This window comes from Taudactylus pleione, unplaced genomic scaffold, assembly GCF_031769625.1.
Source record: "Taudactylus pleione unplaced genomic scaffold, aTauple2 ptg000054l, whole genome shotgun sequence".
Lineage (NCBI taxonomy): Eukaryota > Metazoa > Chordata > Amphibia > Anura > Myobatrachidae > Taudactylus > Taudactylus pleione.
In genome coordinates this window covers 4,804,820-4,826,513 of record NW_028284456.1, presented here as the reverse complement: position 1 = coordinate 4,826,513, position 21,694 = coordinate 4,804,820, and the positions used below count along the sequence as shown (strand labels likewise).

General features: G+C 42.4%; 1 protein-coding gene across 1 annotated transcript in view; it reads right to left on the bottom strand.

The window, feature by feature from the left end:
* ITGA9 (integrin subunit alpha 9) overlaps positions 1-21,694 on the bottom strand; it is a 512,195-nt gene that overhangs the window by 249,059 nt on the left and 241,442 nt on the right. The window contains exons 14-15 of the mRNA XM_088464409.1: positions 19,084-19,238; positions 7,936-8,096 (exon numbers count right to left, since the gene is read on the bottom strand). Coding sequence (XP_088320535.1) covers positions 7,936-8,096; positions 19,084-19,238 — 316 coding nt within the window. The remainder of the gene's footprint in view (positions 1-7,935; positions 8,097-19,083; positions 19,239-21,694) is intronic.

Sequence of the window (21,694 nt, the reverse complement as noted above, 5' to 3'; positions counted from 1 at the left end):
TGTGAATGTGTTGGAATCTTCGCTGCACAGATGTGTGACTGACTGAGTATTTGCTTTTTTGCTTCCATCCAAACAGGTTACGGAGTAGTGACAGTATTCAATGAATGAAAGCTATTACAGATTTTACAATCTACAAGCTGATGAAAGAATGGAGCCTCAACTCTCAGCGTTCCAGCCGCAGCGCCTGTATGATTCACGCCAAATCTGATAAAAGTCTTCTACAGCGAAGAAAAAACAAATATTACATCTCAGTTGTCTATATAAGCTGATAAGAATCAATGGGGCATTTATTATTTAGAGACCATTGGCAGTGATAACTTGGTGGTGATAAGTTCGGCATTTTTTCAATATGGCAAATACCTTATAATTTTCAGATGTCGTCAAGGCAGTTGCAGATATTCAGCTGCCCCGACCATAATAGCCTCTCTCAGTAGTTGTGCACTAGCTATATTCTGCTTGCCCAATTTAGGTTTTCATTTCCAATTTGCTTACTAAAAAATATATTGTTTAAAAATGACATCATTTTACAAATGTAAAAAAAATATTAAAAAACCTTTAAACATTAGAACACAAAGAATAATGCATTTTTGACTGATTGTGAAGTCTTTATTGGCAAAAGCCAGAACGTGTATATGTAGTAAAAGTTATTGCTGGAGGCAATCCCTTTATATATTAGGAGACACAACAACATTCACTAATGCTATTCACCCATTGATAAATTAAAGTTATTGTAGTGTTCAATTAGCAGGTTTTATGCTGTACCTTGTAATGCTATGAAATTTACAGAGCACTATGAACACTCAGCAGTAAAGCAGTATTGTTTAACTTACCTGACAATTCTCTTGGTATCTGTAATCTAAGCCCCACTTTACACAAAAGAAAATGTAAACTTTACAAGTTACTACTGTAAAAGTTACTGTTAACAGCTTAAATAATTAATGCCACAATAATATCAGCCTGACATGACCTTGTACTGTATAAACACAGAGAGCTGCAAATAGTTACAGTACAAAGTGAAATCATACTATTCTGTGAATAGCATCTATGGGTTGTGAGCTTCATTAATAAAAAATAATAATAATCTTATTTATATAGCGCTTTTCTACAAATAGGACTCAAAGTGCTTAACATTTGCAGATTACAAAAAAAAAATACACATGAATTAATGCGATCTTGGAGTTAAAATCCAATAAACCTTTTGTTGCAATAACGAAAAAAAAAAAGCACAACATGTTACAAACACAAGCTCACAAAACATATTCTATGTGATCTGTAAAATGAAGCAAGGCTCCATCTCGGATGCCCTCTAGTATAAACCACAGGAATAACTCTCAAGTCTGTCTTATTTAGTGGTTTCTGTGTTCATGCCTGCTGGGGAATTGAGGGCAGAGGTGTGGGCTGTGGTTTGTCTGTTAAAGTCAGAGTATTACGTGAAGCTTAGCGATTCTGTCTTTCGTATATATGAAGTAGACTGACATTTTAAATGAAAATCAAGAGAGTGGCCAATTGTTACTCTAGCAATAAAAAGTCCATTATCGCTGCAATTAAACACAAAGATTTTATCTGGACTCTATGTCTTTTAATTCCACTAATGTGTAGGGTTATGGCATTATAAACCCCAATGAGCATTGCCGTATCTATAATGTATACAGGGTGTGCTGTGGCCGGGGTGGGCCCACACAGTACCCCTCTGCCCAATATAATTATACTCACGTCTCTGGGGTCCCGCATGTGCTGTAGCAGCAGCAGAAATCACTGTGGCCATTTTCCCAGAGACTTGTGCATGCGCAGTAGAGAAGTCACTGTGAACATGGCGTGGGAGCAGTAGACTCTGCCACAATTCCAGAGTCTACTGCATCACAGAGAGGATTAGGCCCGCACAGAGCCTGCACAGAGGCCCCTCTTAAACCTCCCCAGCCAATGAGTATTTCTAAATCAAGATATATTAACTATATTTCTATTACTTTCATTTCATTACATGGCTGGATTCACTGTTATGAAAATTATAAATTTAAGATTTTTCAACTACTTGGTTCTTAATTTGAGAATGTCATTTTCTCCATACATGTTCAAATTAATCAACTACTGCCATGTTTTCTATTAAATGTGATGATAGCTATAAAGGAAGTCCACTAATTACCCTAATATAAAAAAGAACAAATCTATCTAATCATATTTATTCCTGAAACCCTCTATATAGCACTGGTACAGTATCTCTGAATATTCCCTGACCTCATACTGTGCAAACTGTGGTTTGTTGTGTTTGATTAAATGAGGCTCTTGCTCGTGCCATCCTGATTGCATTGAATGTGGTTTTGTCCTCAGCATTACCTCATATCCTAATCAATAATGTACAGAAACTTTAAGGCCGTAAAGTGCTATAGCCGATTTGACAGCTTCAATTATATATTCTTTCTTAATAATCCCAAGAATCTGTATAGAACATTAATATCTGTCCCGCTATCATGTAAATCAAAGATAATATGTAATAGGTAGATTGAAATGTTAGAGCCAAATAAGGCACCAGCAGTGGCATACAAATGAGAATATCAAATGCATTATTCAATGTCACTTTTGTATTTAGTACTTTTGGAAAGGGAATGGAATTGCCATGCATGGCAAGGAATGCAAATACTCCCTTATACACCCCTTTATTTTACTGCATTAATCTCATGCCACAAAATTAAATTAGAATGCTGCAATTCTCTGCAAAACAGAGCCGGATCAAGGTTGGTGGAGGGCCCCACCAATAACATTACATTATGCCACACACTAAAGTAATTACCAGTTCAAGCTATGTTAGATTGTAGTACCTATCAGTTCACATTATGCCACTCTGTAGTGCACTCAGTTCATATTAAGCCACATGCACACAGTTCATATTATACCACCCTGTAGGGTACCCAGTTAACATTATGCCACTCTGTAGGGCACCTAATTCACATTATGTCACCCCACCCTGTAGGTGTACAGTTCACATTATGCCACCCTGTAGGGCATCCGGTTCACATTATGTCATCATCCTGTAGGGCACCCACTTCGTATTATGCCACCCTGTAGTGACCCAAGTTTGTAGTGCCCCCTAGCTACACGATACACACCCTCTGTGCAGACTTTGCGTTCCTCCAGAGTCCTACTGTTGCTGCAGTATGCAGACATGACAAAGGTATCGACTCCCTTAAGCATCATGGACGTGATGTACTGCTCTGGAGCCAGAAACTGCCCTGAATGTTGTATCCGGGAACATGTGCTGCTGGGTTTGAGAAACACAATGTGGAAGTGCTGCAAAATGAGTTGTAGATATATGTCTATTTGGCACTTTGCTAGGAACAACTTTACTGCATCCAGCTCTTCTCTTCTGGCTGTGCAAACTGCTGCTGCTTCTTCTTCACAAATGTGGCCATTTTGTTCTGCAGACCTCTGTATTTCAGAGAAATGTTGACACACTTCCACAAAATGAGGCACACATAAGGTGTACAACTGCATTAGCACTGCACAGCTGCCATCTTGTGCTTTTAAATTACCCCCATTGTTGATAAATATATATTAAGCTAAGTTACAGGTTTGGTTTGTCTCGGCGTAAGTTTTCTCTGGGGATAAAGGAATGTGTAAAGGTGCTGGGGCAGATACAGGGTCTGACTTTGTAAAGGTAATGAGGTGATAAAAGCTTTTCTTCTACAGCAAATAGGTGATGCTGGAGGATTCAGTGGAAACATTGTAAAAATACTACAGCATTGTACATAGACTTTTAAGGGCACATTATTAAATTAATACCCTAGCTTTACTAACTGAACATTTTCGACATCCCTTCACTCTTCACTCATAACTTTCCAACACTAGGACAAATGCCGCTGCATTTTCTAGGATAAAAGATAATCTTTCATTTAGATGACAGGAAAAATATGTGGTAGAAGTGTTAAACCTATTCTAAAATAACGTCCCGAGCAGCTACAGTAGGTTAGTGTCAAAAGTCAGTGGTTTACAGAAACAATTTAACCACATTCACGGTCTATCCATATACAGTATGACAAAATGTACATTTTTGCAACACTCAGAAATTGTTGCATTCATATGCAATAAGATACAGATGGGCAAAATGTTCAAAACTAGTTGGTAAAATATGTGTCTCACTCCACACTTCACTGAAGTTTCTCATATTTCGCCTCAGCAGAATTTGATTTTACATGTTCCCAGTCCTTCCCAAAACGCAGCACACAGCAGAATGACCAGCAGGAAACGAATGGCATAAAACTTAGTTTTACAAATACAGGATGAGGAAGCCAAAGTAGAACTTGAAGAATGTATTGCCAAAACATCATTTCAAAGATTATAATTTATAAAGAAAAGTTTTACTTGAGATTTATAACCATGTAAACAAAAGTATCTTAATATCTATACAGGGTCCAGTCTTTGTTAATGCCTTAAACAAACACTGCACCCCTGGTTGTCTGTATTTGTGGTATGTAAACCCTCAGCCATTAAGACATCAATCGTCTTGCTGATAAAAACAGGGTCGTGAGACTTTTTAACACCCAAATCTAACCTCAGTCAAAAGGCCACATATACAGTATTATACAACTCTTCAGCATGCATTCAAACAACAAACAAAAATTGCCACAACATTATTTTTTTGACATATGAAAACTATAAATCTTCTAAGATTGTAAACTGAAATGCAACTGATATGCAAAAATGCTATTACCACAGACCACTGGTATTTTTTAAACAAATGATAATAAAGGGTAAATTTACTAAGATGGGAGTTCTATTAAGAAGTGATGTTGCCCATAGCAACCAATCAGATTCTACTTCTCATTTATCTAGCACCATCTAGAAGATAATACTTGGTATCTGATTGGTTGCTATGGGCAACATCACTTCTTAATAGAACTCCCATCTTAGTAAATTTACCCCTAAGAGTGTGCCTTATTCACAGTCAAACAAAAAATGTGATTTGTGTCATTTTGTCTTAAGTTGAATTTTTGTAATGAGCATGTGTGAAGCTGCGCAATAGGCAGTTTCTGGGGTTTGCACACATGGCTTGCAATTTTGCCAATTGTGCACGACTAGTGGACTGGGGCTGGAATGGGCATGTAGTCACAGGCAGTTTACGTAAAGTCCCAGCTAAAGTGTAATTAGGGTGTGGTGTTGGGGTGTAGTTTTGCAAATTGCACACAAAGCTTCCTTGAGGTGTCTGAGTTTAGTGTGCTCTGACACTGATGTAAGTGTAATATTGATAATGATGACTGTGTGCTTTTGGTCACCAATGGTGAAAACACCCCCCCAACACTACTGAAACACTATTCTAAAAGTGATTTTACACCGCAGAGCTCACTTGTTTTACACAAATAAAACTACTTCAGATTTATTTAGGAACGGGAAGCCTGCACATACAACATGTAAGTGTTGTCTTTAAATAAAATAAAATGTCCACATTTTAATGGTTCCAATGCACTCGGGTACTTACTATCTGCACTATCCAGTCAATAACTGTAATATATTTCCATTGTGTACTGCACTTTATAGCAATTTCAGAACTTACAGTAAAGCCACGCCCCCTGTCAGAATCCAGACCCAGGTACAAGGGGAAGGGGTCACTTCCAAGAGGAGGCAGTTGCAGCTAGAGATTTGCATGTGCTACTGACTCTGACTAAATATGTCGCCTAGTTGCACATGTTTTTCAAATGCATTTTGTGAATCTGAATGCATCCTTCTCTGAATAAGGCCCAGTGTACACAACTTAGAGATCAATGGTGTCCATAACTGGTGTCCGTAACGAAGTTACAGGAAACACAATAATGCATATTTTGATATATGTCACTTAGTATGAAATTAAATAAGTGTGGCAAATCATATGTTTATGGCTCTCAACACTGCTGAATACTCTGTCCTGCACTGATGAGGCCAAAAGAGAATGAAACAGATTGCCTGCAGGTGGCTGTTCTGTCAGAGAAAAAAGCCTTGTTCCATCTACCAAGGTGTCTGGTGGCTGAAGCAATGACTCACAGGGCTGCCATGCGAATAGCATTTTCAAGAACCTCATTCTCCTTTTGTATAGGTTTATTTCAGGGTGCAAAACAAATAAATATGTAAAAAGTAAGGGTAAGTATTTGCTAATCTAATGTGATATTGGGAATAATACCATTACTTGCAATAAGATCAACTTTTTTTTGTTGGCTATTGGCTAACATCAAATATGGATCTGTCTGTAGCCATGGGTAATAAAGAGAGCCAGAAGGATGATGTGATGGAATCCAAAAGCATTTGCATACAAACACTTGCCTTTCCTAATGTGGAGATCGTCCTATGTCACAGAAGGTGGGTTGCCTGGTCACATGGTGCACATACACCAATTAGCGGAGATGTCTCCGGGTGATGGAGAACAATGGGTCATTTCTCTAAAGGGGAAGGCCAATGTACTGAGACCCCATGAGCACTGTTTCTGAACACAGAGGACAGAATATATTTGAATCCTGAGGTTAAAAAAAACCCAGAAAGAAACACAAGTAATATTGTACTATAATTAAAAGGTGAATTATAAATGTTTAAACCACACACAAAACTGTAAAATGTAACATGTGCTTACTTTGGAAGTAAAGTTGGCAAAAGAACATCTCTACATCATATAAACTATGTAACAGTATTATATCATATGTTAAGCCTGTACCAGCACAGCACTTACGGGCACTAGCAATGATAATTAGTTGCTGCAAATGTAGAAAACATGGAAAAATACCAATAATATAAATCTATGCAATATAAATAAATGTGAATAAGCTTAGGCAGAAGCTGTAGTGACAGACACTAAGGGCTCTATTTATTAACATTATTTTTACTAAAATAAAGTGAAAAAGGGTGTTTTCGCACCCTTTTCACATTATCTTAGTTTCACCTAAAGTTACTAAAGGGCAATTGGAGTAGAATTCGTAAAATTCTACTCCAACCCCTAAGTATCACTTATTTTTAGAAATCAGATCGCATTTCCCATAACTGTAATGGGAAATGTGATCTGACCAAAAATAAATTGTGAAAAAATACCGGGGAAAGCCCTGTGATAATAACGCCACCTGGAGGAGGCGTTATTCTGGGTCTCTCCCGGTTACCGGACTCCTGCTCCCCTCTGACGGGGAGAGCAGAGCCCAAAGCCTACCCCAGAGATCAGCTGTGTGGTCTAAACAGACCAGATGCTGATACAGTGTAAAAAAAAGTTTAAAAAATCAAACTTACCTGAGGACCGGAGATCGGGGCTCCGGTGATGTCCTCTCTCCGGTCAGCTGTTCTCCCATGCTGCACTGCGGCCCGGTCGTCACATGACAGTGTCCCAGTGTAGTATGGGATGTCAGCTGACCAGAGGACATGGAGGACATCACCGAAGCACGGATCATGCAGGTAAGTGTAATTAAGGGAGAGGGTGGTAGCCGGCGGGCCGCGATCGCGCGGGGGGGTTGGCGATGGGGGGGTGAGGCTTAGCGCTGAGGGGGTTAACAGCGGTGGCCGGTCGGCGCATGCGCGGGGCACTTGCCACGGTATTTTTTGCGAAAATACCGTGACTAGTGTGCTGAGGGGATTTGCAGGGACAGAGCTTTCTTGCAAGCTTACTTGTAGTAAATCCCTGTGATATTGCCTGAATTTGCAATGCGAATTCACTCGGTATTATCACACTACAATCTGCATTACCAATGCGGATTGTAGTAAATAGAGCCCTAAATGTGAAGTACAGACAAGAGTAGTCCTAGGAAAAGTGGTATATAAGGAACAAGTCTCCACCATTAAATGATAAGTCATCTCAATTAGCACAAGAACCCTGGTACCATCATACCACAATAAAATCCACACCAGTACAGATGGAATAGTACATACCAGCCTCATCTCACAGATATTTGAATATCCCATGATAGCTGTCACATGTGAGTAAGTAATATAAAAGTGACGTACCTTCACGTGTGCTAGATAACGATCACACTTCTCTTTCATGTGAATGAGCTCAATCTTCTCACTGATATGAGCCACAGTTTCCCCAGATGATACCAAAAACACTCTCGGCTGTTGACCTTTTTCCCTTTTCACAACATCAGCAGTCAAATTGTACAACAAACCTGCAAGACATGTTCCATTGTGAGAAACTGCCATGAAAGTGCTGACCTACAGGAGGCCCAATGTAGTGGTGTTTCTGCCCACATGTCCAGGAGAAATTGTCTGTCTTTTGCCCTTCTCCTATACATATGTATTTAGAGGAACTGTACAAATGCAAAAATATGGAATCGGTATGTAATGCCGGATGAAATACGGACGCCAGAAGACAGTCTACATCCCGACTGGGGCTGGTAAGTACCCTAACCCTCCCTTAGTGGTGCCTCACCCTGGGGTGCCTAACCCTAACCCCCCTTTCCCGCACCCTAAACCTAACCCTCTTCTGGCGGGGGTGCCTAACCCTAACCTCCCCCGGTGGTGCCTAACCCTAATCCCCCCTCCCTCTAGCCTAACCCTAACCCTTCCAGGGTGGGTGTCTAACCTTAATCTTCCCCGGCGGTCCCTAAACCTAATCCCACCCCCCGCAGCAAATGCTAACCTGTCCCTGCTTACCTTCGTTCGGGGTGCCTGCTGTCAGGTTCTCAGCGTCGGGATACAGAGAGGCATCTGTATTTCGATGCCTATCTTTAATCCCAAGTCCGGCTTCCACTGTTGGGATTCTGGCGGCCGGCATTCCGGACGCCGGTAACATAACTATATTCCCAAAAATACAAGTGACATAACACAACTGTTGTTCCATGAATGTGCCTGTATCTAATTAGCAGCTGTAAATTACTGCTGCTAATGGAAGCCCCCTGCAGCTAAACAGGAATTATAGCTGGATCAGCAAATTTTGTGTTTAGATGATCAGTAGAATTGAAGGACAAGCGCATAACATTAGAAGACATTTAAGACAATTCATGCAAACTGTTGCAGACTGAAATACTGTAGGTGATATAACCGACACCAAATAATCAGATTGCAACAACATTTTTGTAGTACAGTTTAGAAAAGGAACATAAAGATACTATTGATTTATTTGCATTACAGAATCTTTTTCCTGTGCAAATGTTTGAATAAAAGTCAAAATGTGCTAATTAGACTTTGGGAAGTTAGAGGGAGAGCGACACTACAAAGTAATATCACCTTTCTTCTGTCTAGATCTCATACATAGTTTTTCACAAAACAGTTAGATGCAATGAGAATGAATACACAACACTGAGTTTAGTCTGACACTCAGCCACGGTGTCTGGCTGTATTGTTACAGGAGCCAAATAAGAGCAGAGACACCAAACATCACAGCCGCAGCACCTCAAGCTTTAACAGGACAGTTACAATCAATAAAAATGCTTTCAAAAGGTCATAGCTAGGCTATCGTAATGTAAGCCTCTAGATAAACAGTTCATAAACGCTAACTTGTGGACATAATATTTACATTAAAAACTGACCCATCCTTGTGACTCTAGAGAGCTGGAATAAACTCAATAAACAGCTGTACAAAAGAACATGATTCTGTGTAGATGAAAGAAAAATGCAAATAATAATACATGCACACATTGTTTCTCTGCTAAGCAAACAAAAATACATCAAATTACCTGACATGAGAAGCATCTAAATATTATTGTACCTGTTTACAAATTGTAAGGGAGGAATTTACCATTTTCATGGAAAAAAAACTGAAAGGAACACAAATATTTATTGGTACTCTACTTCTTATTAGTTTAACAATGGAAAAAAGTCATAGATAATTACATTTATTTTTGCGGAATGTATTAAGATATTTTGGACAGGTTTTATTATTATGCAGCATTATTACAGATGTGGATTTCCTTTAGGTTTTATTATTACTACCACAGTCCAATGTATTCTAGTGGGTTTCTATATTACTTTACAAGTCAAAGTAGAACTAAGAGATATATATACTTGTGGGATTTAAAAACCATCATTATTTGTCAGTTTTAAATGATGGAATCAACACAACAATAATATTAAATGCAAAACACACCTTTTGTGGGATGCAGTCATTAGGCTGACAATTACAATGTCGACTCCAAAATGCTAGCAGTTATGATGTCAACATCTTAAATGTCTATATGTGAAATCCCAGCATCTCAGAATGTCAGCAGTAGGGTTAGGCTGCGGGATGGGTGGGCTAAGCACTAGGGGGAGGTAATTAATGGTACACATGATGGCAAAAACAGGTTTAAGATTTACTAAGCTGCAGTTTTTTTTTAAATTGCCATTATTCAGCGGTTTGCCCGAAGAATTTAAAACAGTAATAATATTTTATGCAATAATAGGGGGTGTGGTATGACATGTTGATAATTTGTCAGTGTCGACATGACCATGCCGACATTATAAATATCGACATATCATACCACACCCCCTATTACTGTAAGCAATATTACTGTTATAAATCCCCTGGGCAAAACCGTTGATTAAGGGTAATTTTGAAAAACTGCCTCTTAGTAAATCGTGTGTACCATTAATTATTTTCATTAAGGAAAAACGAAGAATGTATGGATGGCTATTTAAACTAGAGATGTGCGCCGACCCTCGTGTTTTGGGTTTGGATCTGGATCCCCCTTGGATTGGTTTTGCCAAAACCTCACCGCCGTGTTTTGTTTTCGTGTTTTGGTTTTGGATCTTGATTTTTTTTTTTTTTAAATCATAAAAACAGCTAAAATCACACAAAAGGGCCTGTTTTTGTTCCTACAGTATAATTAACCTAATTAACACTTATTTCCAGTAATTTCCAATAAATTTTGACCACCTCACAATATTATTTGCTTCATCTAGTTAAGGCCAAAAGGTTGCATCCAGCTAGCTGGCTGACTAAGCTAAGTGACACAGTGGGCGGCACTAACATGTGGCAGTTCAGCTTCTAATTTCCAACACGGATACAGTGTGTTATTCAGTGTGGGTTGGATACACGAATAGTGCGCTTACTGTGACAGCAGTGTGGGCAGAACGGGGTTGCTGATGGTGTCCTCAGTACATGGAATGGCAGTGCTGCGGTGCTGGCAGTGTCCTCAGTGAAGGGTACTGGTGATGTCAGCAGTGCGGGGATGCCAGCAGTGTGTTTAGTGCAGGTTTCCTGGCTGTGTCAGCAGGGCGGAGGTTGCTGGCGGTGTCCTCAGTACATGGAGTGTCGGCAGTGTGGGGGTCGCTGATGGTATCCTCAGTACGTGGGGCAGCAGTGCAGGGGCGCAGGCAGTGGCGGTGTCGGCAACGGGGGATGCTGCCAGCGGGGCTGCCGGCGGTGTCTGCAGTGGGGGGTGCCAGCGGTGTCAGGCGCCATCTTCTTTTTCTTCTGTGTGCATTTTGAATGGGCTTAACGCTGATTGGCTGAGAGCCTTGACAGGCAGCTCTCTCAGCCAATCAGCGTTAAGCCTGCTGTCGGGTCGCGAGGTTTTGCTCCGGGTGAGGGATTCGGGGCAGGCAGGGAGATACAAGCTTTGGGTGGGTTTGGATCTCTGAGAACCCGCTTATCTCTAATTTAAACCATACTGGCAAACTGCGCTTTTTAAAAGGTCACATAGACGTTGTATTATTTTACCATTATCTATTTTATTTGCTTTTTTCCTACTTCTTTCAATCACCTATTTATCCTAGTAAAAATAATGGTGGAGGGGATGTAGTAGCAGCATGAGCAAGGGGAGATGTATAACTACTGTATGCAGCATATAGGACATACAGATGTGTCCTCATATACTATTGCCGCAGTCGTGCCAAACAGCCTTTCTCAGCATTTTATGGGACTTGGCTTGTGCTGAGCATCTTTTTAGCTCAAATGTGCGTCTTAAGGCCCCCATACATCAGCAATCTGAAACCACAATTACTATTATTATTATCCTTCATTTATATGGCGCCACAAGTGTTCTGCCGCACCTTACAAAGTACATAAACAAATAATTTGACAAGCGACTTACAATACAATACAATATACTATACTATAGATAATATACATTGCTACATAAGTGACCATAACACCTAGATATGCAACAGAGCATAAGCAACCAAGTGTTAGGTGCCCTAGTGGGGGGTAAGAATTAGATGAAAGTAAAGTAAGGAGAAGTACAAGAGGGAAGAGGCCCTGCTCGTAAGAGCTTACATTCTACAGGGGAGGGACAGACAAACAAGTGTGACACAGATGGGTAGACAGGGAGGAAGGAGCATGTAGCAGCAAGTTAGAATGGGACCACAATTGAACAACTTGAAGAGTTATTGCCCGATCTTAAGCTGGCCACACACATGGTGATCTGCACACGATCAGCCGGTGTGTACGATTTGTGTACGATTTCCCTTGAAACTCTTCCCGGCAGCTCTGCACACAATTTGATGTCCAATCTTCATACGATCTCTCCTGCAGTCAGACTTTCACAGTGCATCGCATCCTAGATTGTCAGATCTGCCCTAATGCACGGCAGATCTGAAGATGCGATGTGCGACCAGTGGGGACGCGCATCGCATCGTGATAGTGAGTGGGGACTCACGATTTACTCAGGATTTGGCCATATTTTACACGATCTATCGTTCCAATGTGTCGGAATCGGCCAGATCGGGTAAAATGTCGCTATGTGTGTGGCCAGCATTAGGATTTCCCAATCTAGAAATCTGCGCCCACACTGTACATTGCAGATCTTTTTCAGTGATTTGCAGATCGATTGCAGCAAACACAGATTTTCCAATCTTGAAAGGCCCATCATTTTACTAGTAACGGTCTGCAAATCTGCTGATCATCTCCATACACTATCAATTTACAGCCCCAATCCATCTGTGAAACCCAACATGTTGAACAATCTGATTTAACAATTCCAATCACTTTTTGGCTGCAATCTGCGATCTGTGAAGCCCATACATTGCAGATTTTTATACACAATCATCTGCAAATTGCACAACTGCCACATTGCTGATGTATGGGGGCCTTAAGTTGCAATATGATACATTAACATCCCTTCATTAAACTGCACTGATTCATTTGATATGCGACACTTGTTTATCTGTGTGCCACTGAGTCTGTATCTGTACACAAAGTGCTGCAATGCAGCAGCCGCAGCGTTATTTTTATGCCAAGTTCCGTACAGATTCAGACTCATCAGTCGCACATGACAAGTGTTGTATATGAAATCATTCAGTGCAGTTTCATGAAGCGGTTTTGTCACATCGCATTGTGACTAAGACGGGCAATCGAGAAAATAAGACACAGAAAAGAGGCTACATTGCTGGGCGCAGATCACTCACACCAGGTATCTCGCACCTCATGGCGTATTGCGGCTAAGAGTATGGGGACACATATATATTCACTCATAAGGCCTCACTTAGAGTTAGACATATTTTACAAACATGTAAAGATTCGGTCACAAAGAAAGTGTACTTACATATGCATTGTGATAGGGGAACTAGTTCTAGTTGGATTTTTCAGCAATTTTCTATGGTGCATAAGAAAGTGTCTCCGATTCACAAACATGATTAAGCTTTTTATTTTCAAAAAAAGTACACTCTCGCAGAAAACCATAACCTAACCCCCATAAGGGAATGCTGACTTCTTCAACCCTCGCTATTATGGGTACGGCTAGGCCTCTTTAAACTTTATCTGAAGTAACTTAAACCACAGTAAATGGTCCATATACTACTGTCCCCTTCCCTCCTTAGCCAGCCATCTCAGATTTCCTGTCACTTTCAGGACAACCACTCCCTGGCCAGATTCTCTACTGACCTCTATCCTGGGCTTCTTGTCTGCAGGCCCTGCGACAGGGGGGGACTAAGGGTACACCCATACTGGGTCCAGAGGGGACCTAAGGTCCAGATGGGCATAAAACTGGCCCACGGACGGTGGACTCACTGCCCCAGCCGGTGTGCCACGGCCACCGTGACCCATACCTGCTGCCTCACTTCCTTGTAGCCTGTCCCAGGCATCGCTAGTCTCTTTCAGGTGGCTCAGACACAGCTCGGGCTATGCGTGACCATTCAGTCAGCAACGCGGCAGTATGACGTCATAGTTCACAATGCTGCACGTTGTCCCCGCCTGTCAGGCAGGCGTCGGTGGTGAGGGATAAGGGCTGGGGTGTGGGGACGGAGGAAGGTGATGGAGGCTGGAGGCTGAGGAAGGTGAAGGGGGTTGGGGCTAAGAAAGCTGAAGTGGTTGTGGCTGAGGAAGGTGAAAGGAGCTGGGGGCTTGAGGAGAGGGTTGGGGCTGAGGAAGGTGATGGTGATCTGATGAAGGTGCTGAGGCATCCAAAGCACTGTCATCAAGAGGAACTTGGAAGAGACAGTAGACAAGAACTACAGCCTGCATCATCAGTGGCAGAGAGACAGTGTGGTAAATCATAGTGTATTGTTACTTTATTTAAAGGCTGGCATATATTTCAGTTAACATTATCATGCATCACATGTCACACAAGCAGGAATTAGATGTGTGGGTGAGGGGTTGGAACTGGTGGTGAGAAGGTAGAGCCCCCAGAGACATCAGTGTACCGGGACCTGAAATTTTTGTTGCCAGCCCTGCTTGTCTGTCACTTGCACAGGGCCCTCTGCACAGCTCCTCTGAGACTTATACTGAGCTCCTCATGCTGCAGATATGCGTGCTCCCAGTCACACCTGTTTTCCATCTTGTGGAGGAGGATACTATAATCCCAGGTTTGAAAAGGTTGCACTACCTAGCCTGTGACTGCCACTGTATGTTGAGTTGCACATTAATCATGTCTAAAAAACAGTGGCAATACTGCATCAGGCATATGTCAGGAATACTAATGTGTGCACTTATGGGTCATTATAGTGTAGAGCTGTGACAGTGTAAGTGGTAGATACAAAGTCCCATTATCCTAGTACATAATATAATATTGTAATGAAGTGTCATGTATGCAAGAGAGAATAAAGTCTTTTAAATTTAGCACTTTGTCATGAGATACAAACACCTTCACAACTGTTGTTTATTCCTTTTAAGCTCCAATGGGGATCTTCTTTCTTGCATTTATCCAAATGAAAATGACAACTAAGTAATCCAATAGATGGCCGCTATTTCATATAATATACTGTAGCAGCCAATCAGGAGTGGCTGGATCAGGGCCGGATTAACGGCAGGGCAACAGGGGCAGTCATCCTGGGGCCCCCACACACAAGGGGCCCCCACACAGGATTGCTCTGAGCCACCGATGGCTGAGAGCAGCTGCCGGTCTCAGACGGTCACTCACAAGGCTGGCGCTGTGATTTTGCAGCTGCTGCTGAAGGCACATGCATACCGAGCGGCTCCAGAGTCCCTTAAGCATGACATCACGTCCACGACGCTTAAGGTACTCAGAAGCTGCTCTGTATGCACTGTGCAATCATAAGCAGTGGCAGCCCGTTGTGGACGCCCGCCTATCATCGGAAGAGCCTGCCACAAAAGGTAAGTACTTGGGGGCTCTGTAGGTGTGGTGTACTGAGGGGATAAAGTAATACACGCAGGGGTCACTGTGGGCATATACTGGGAGGCATATTATTAATTCTGGAGATGGCACTATGAGGCATGAATTTTAATACTGGGGGCATAATTATATTAGAGAAAGCACTGTGGGACATAATATTAATACTGGGGGTACTTGGGGGGGGAATAATACTGGGGGTATTATGTGACATAGTGAAGGCATTGTGTGTATTTATTACTGGGGGGCATAATATTAATTCTGGATGGGGCATAATATTTATTGCTAGGGACATGAAATTATTTCTGGAAAGTGCACTATATTAATACTGGGGGTATTGTGGGGCATAATATTACTGGGTATATTATTCTGAAGGGGGCACTGTCAGGCATAACATTTAATATTGGGGCACTGCAGAGCATAATAATAATTCTGGAGGGGGCACTGTCAGGCATAATATTTAATATTGGGCATAATATTAATACTAGAAAAGGCAGTGTGGGCATACTATTAATACTGGGGGCATTGTGGGGCCGGGGGTTAGTATTTATTCTGGAGGTGGCACTGTGGGGCGTAATAATACTGGGGGCATTGTGTGGCATAGTGGTGGCACTGTGGGGTATATTATTAATACTGGGGGCATTGTGTGACATACTATAGGCAGGGTGTGGCATAATATCAAGACATTGTGTGGCATACTGTGGGGACTGTGTGACAGTGTTTGGTATAATGTTTATACTAGCCACTGTGGCATAATGGGGACATTATGTGGCATAATGTAATTTTATTGATAGGGGCCCCCACAAATTAGTTGCCCTGGGCCCCACAAATCTTAATCAGGCCGTGGGCTGGATAGTGCTGCAGTTATTATCATGGTTCTCTTTACACAAGACTTCCAACTCCTGCAAAGATATGCCTTCTAAGAAGCGGGATGTAGTCAGGATACCGGCAGCCGCTATCACGGCCGCCGAAATCCCAACACTAAAAGCCTGACATGGGACTAATGATAGGCGTAGAAATCCCGACACCTATTATTAGCCCCACGACTACATACTGACACCCGGCATACCAAACAAAGGTAAGCCGTTTCTCTTAGGTTCTATTCTAGGCGCGGGGTGGGGAAGGATAGCTTTACGAACCCCCGGGGGGACTTAGGGTTAGGCACTGGGAAGGGGGGTTAGGGTTAGGCACCCCAAGGGGGAGGATAGGGTCAGGCACCCCTCCCCCGGGAGGTTTGGTTTAGGGTGCGAGAAAGGGGGGTTAGGTTTAGGCACCAGCAGGGGACGGTTAGGGTTTGGCACTAAGGGGGGAGGGTTGGGTTAGGCACCACTAAAGGAGGGTTAGGGTAGGGAGACGGGAGGGTTAGGGTACTTACCACCCCCCATCGGGATTTTGAACTGTCGGTCTTCCGTTGTCGGTATTTGATCCGGCAGCTATTCATCCGCCGTCATTACATACCGATTCCCTAAGCAGCATATCTAAGGATGCATCGACTTAAAATAGGTTCATTCCACCTTGCCTCACGCAAGAGGTTGCAAGTGCCTGCCTATCCCCATCCTCCCCATCCATTTTGCCAACTCTGACTTCATTCTTCCCACTATCTGGAGATGAAGTCATGGCCCTAAATCGGTCCGCACTTGTATCTCCAACTGTTTCTCTGCCAGTTCCTCTCGGATGTACCAGTGCTTTCTTAAACTTAACATGTCTAAGGGGTCTATTTACTAAGCAGTGTTAGGAGACAGAGTGAAAAGTGATAAGGAGCCAGCCAATCCGCTCCTAACTGCCATCTCACAGGATATGTTTGAAAAATGACAGTTGGGAGCTGATTGGCTGGCACCTTATCACTTTTCACTCTGTCTCTTAACACTGCTTAGTAAATAGACCGCTCTGTCTGAGCTGATAATCTTCCAAACCTCCTGAGTTACCTCACATTCCACAATTTCACTATCTATTAAAAGCAGCTCCATCTCCTCTAGCCAGCAAGTGCGCTGTCTAGGAGTTATTCTTGTCTCCTGCCTCTCCTTCAGACAACACATTCAGTATCGTTCACAGGCCCTGATTCAGAGCCGGACGCTCTGACAGAGCGCTCGCTCTAAATCAGGGCCATCCCTCCTACTTTTTGGAGTGGCCACCCACAGCTATAGTGAGTGGCCAAAATGATGGTTGCGATGGTCAAGACCATCGCGACCATCGGGCTTGCGACTAGACCCTTGCGGTAGGATCTCGCTGCCGCAAACCCTGGAGTGCTTTTGGCTCTATCAGAGCCAAAAGCACTCCCACTGACATCACTAGTGATGTCAGTGGGGCCAGCCCCAGACGGTAGGCGTTCCCATGGGAACACCTCCGTCTGGGCAGCCACACCCCGGCACGCCCACCAATCACCATCGACAGCACGCCCCCTTTGGTGCGAGACCCATAACGACGGCTTGGCCGTCGTTATTCGGGTCTCGCGCATGAAGGAGCCGCCTCCATCGTGCGCATGCGCACTTGGGCAACATCGACCCGCTTGCGAGCGCTCGCGAGCGGGACTGAATCAGGCCCACAGTCCTGCCATCTCCATCTCCATCTCCAAAATACCTCCAAGATCATACCCTCTCACCCTGGAGACAACTAAGACCCTCATCCACTCACTGGTCATCTCCCAACTGGACTACTGAAACTTACTCTTATCTGGCCTCCTTGACCCTCACTTCTCTTCACTCCAATCTGTTCTCAATGCTGCTGCCCGACTTATCTTCCTCTCCAAACGTACTACATCTGCCTCCTGTCCTCTACAAGCCCTACACTGGCTCTCCTTCCACTTCAGAACCCAATTTAAACCCCTCAGTCTTACTTACAAAGCCCTGACCCAACCCTCTCCCATTTACATCTTGGACTTTATCTCCCTTTACACTTTTGCCTGCCCACTTTGCTCCACAAATGAATTCCGCTTTTCCACACAACTGATTACTTCCTCCCACTCTCGTCTACAAGACTTTGCCCATGCTGCTTCTTTCCCCTGGAACCCTGTCCCTCTCCCTATCAGATTCTACAACTCTCTACAAAAAGGCGTGCTCTCAAGACCCACTTCTTTATTAAAGCCTCCCAGCTCTCATTCTAACACACCCATGCTCCTTGCTCACTGTCTCTACCCTCTGTGTCACCAGTGTCGGTCTGCCCATCCCCTTTAGACTGTAAGCTCTCACGAATAAGGCCCTTTTCCCTCATGTGCCTCACTTATATCATCATCTAGTCTGCACTGCCTATAACGGCACCAAACCCTTGGGTATTATGACTGCTGGTACAGCAGTGTTTATTAATCATGTCCATGTCCTGCTATGTTCTGTACTGTAAGTGACTTTGTTCTTGTTTTGTTCATACTATTTCTATGTACCTTGTAAGGCACTGTGGACTCCTTGGCTCCATATAAATAAAGGATAATAATAATAGTAAAAAACTGTAAGATACACATAAATCTATATATGAATGCATTTTGGTGCACATATTCAGTATGCAAATGCACACATTTATGCCACAAAAATGTATGCATGCCCAATCTAACTTAGGCACATAGGGCACACACCACTAGTGCTAAATACAACCATGCAAATATGTATTTATTTATTTTTTACAAACAATACAAACAAAATCAAAATCAGTTGTAAAACAATATGAAAGCCACATTCCTTACCTATATTCCCATGAATGTGTTTGCCATAAAACCTGAAACAGACGCTAACATTAATGCAGTTCACATGTTGTATTCCATCATGGCACTGTGGTGCAGTGATATTAATGGAGGTTGGCAGAAGTATTGAGACATCCATAGTGATAACTGGTCTCGTTCTATTAAAAAGAAAGAAAAATGGTACATGGCTATATATTTTTGAGCAACTTAATAAAAAACTGCATAAACAGCACATACAGATGTGTCCTCATACATCTAGCCTCAATACTCCGAGCAGTGCGACTTGCCTGGTGTGAGTGTGCCGCCAGATGCCGTGCTACTCTACTAGCTTTGGGCGTCTCTTTTCGGAATGAGCACCAGCAGACTGTATAAGAAGAACAACAGAACTTGGAATTAAAAAACTACGGCTGCTACATTGTAGCACTTCGTATACAGATTCAGAGACTCAGTCGCAATCAGATAAACAAGTGTCGCATATCAAACTAATCAGCACAGTCTGTTGGTGTGTCCTAACACATCACATTGCGACTTAGATGCATTCTCGGCAAAACAAAATACAAAAAATACGCCAGGCACTAGCAGAGTCTCATGGGACCTGGCGCGCCGAGAGGGGCTTATTAGCGCGACTGCAGCATAGATGTATAATGACACATCTGTAACATGATACAATGTTACTTTTTTAATTACCTACTTGTTACTATGAAATCTTGTTTAGGATAATGTATAATAATACAGAACAAACAGAACACAACATAATACAGAGTTACCTTTGTTTATTGCCTACTTGTTACTATGCAATTTTGTTTAGAATCAGATAGATTATAGACAAAATAAAATATATAAGATAATTTATGTCACCCCATACAGTAAATCAGTGCTGCATACAATGGGGCAGATGTATGAAGCTCTGGGAAGTGATAAAGTGCAGAGTGATAAACGACCAACCAATCAGCTCCCATCTGTCATTTTTCAAATACAGCCTGTAACATAACAGTTGGGAGCTGATTGGCTGGTCGTTTATCACTCTCCACTGTATCACTTTCGAGAGCTTCATACATCTGCCCCAGTATATGTTATAGTATAGTCTAATGAGAGGGCTGATGGGGTAACAGAAAAGCCCAAGTAATGTACACTAAACCCTTATTTCTAGAAAATATTGCTAAATATACTTTATTTACATTGTGATCAGGGTATAGCTTCCATTGCATTGCCATATCATTTTTTTTTAAACTAAATAAAAAAGTAATATTTGAGTAATACACAGTTTCCATATCATAATAGTAATACAAATATCTAATTTTAAAATATTAAATTGTAACTTATTTCCATGATTCTTTCATAATGGTTAGTAAAACATCTTCAGCAAAGTGGGCAAACATTGTCAAATAAATCTATACTACTCCATGTAAGCTGGAAGCAATATATTCAATTAGTTTTGTAACTACTCATTACAGACCAGACAGAAAAGCAATTGATATACTGACCTATTACACACTGTAGATGTGTATGAGTGATGACCATACTTAAACAATGTTCCGAGGCAATACTAATTAATGCGCAGATATGCACCCAAGTGAAATTTGTATTCTAAAGCAATGTCAATTTGCCAAAGAATTATGTTGATATTTGCTGATCCAATACTAACTATAGACAGGGTTGGACTGGCCCATAAGGGTACAGGGGAAACCCCCGGAGGGCCCCACCACCTGCTCTAGGGATCAAGTTCCAGACTGTGCACTTGAATTATACATTATACTGCACATACTGTGTATTTTCTACAATGCATTGCTGTTATTGATCAGATAAAGTATATTATCATGCATGAACTAGCAGTGTTTACTATATATATATATAATTTTAAAGGCACCCTGGTTAAAAACTGGCCATATCCCTAAGTATGGACCCTATCCCTTTATTGCCCCCAGTGGGCCCTTCAAGACCCAGTCCGACACTGACTATAGATACGGTCATTCATTCCTTTCAGGTCACATAATCCACACAATGGGCCTGATTTAGAGGAAGGAGTAAATCCAGACAGAAGATGCAGTTTTTCTCTGCATGTAGGACAATGTAAACCATACTTGCCTAGTCTTCCGGAATGTCTGGGTTAGTCCCAAACTCATGGCGGATTAGGCTACATTGCCGGATCCCCCTTCTTTTTCTTGTGAAATGGGAGGGGCACATAATCACATTTGCAATTTGCATCATTATGTAGCATTGAGCGGGGCATGATAATGCTAATTGCATCCTCATGGCCCTGTCCCAAAAACACAATGATGATGATACAAACTTCATTGTCACACCCCTCACACTTGTCCCTTGGACCTTAGTTGCCTACTCTCCCAGAACAGCTGGGAGGCTCCTGAAAATCGTGTGGCACTCACGGCCACCCACAAGAGAGGGCAAGTCTTCAAGACTGGCCTCCACCCTCTGCACCTAACGCTCCCCCCACCCCCAAACTTCCACCCACTAACCTGGCAAAAGTGGGCAGTCTTGAGGGGAGGGGGCAATGATGTGATTTGTGCTGTATCACATAATCATAGCCTCGCCCCCCCTGATTTATAATGCCGGTAATCTCGGCATTGAAGGAGGGGGCAGCCAGAAAGCCAGAAAG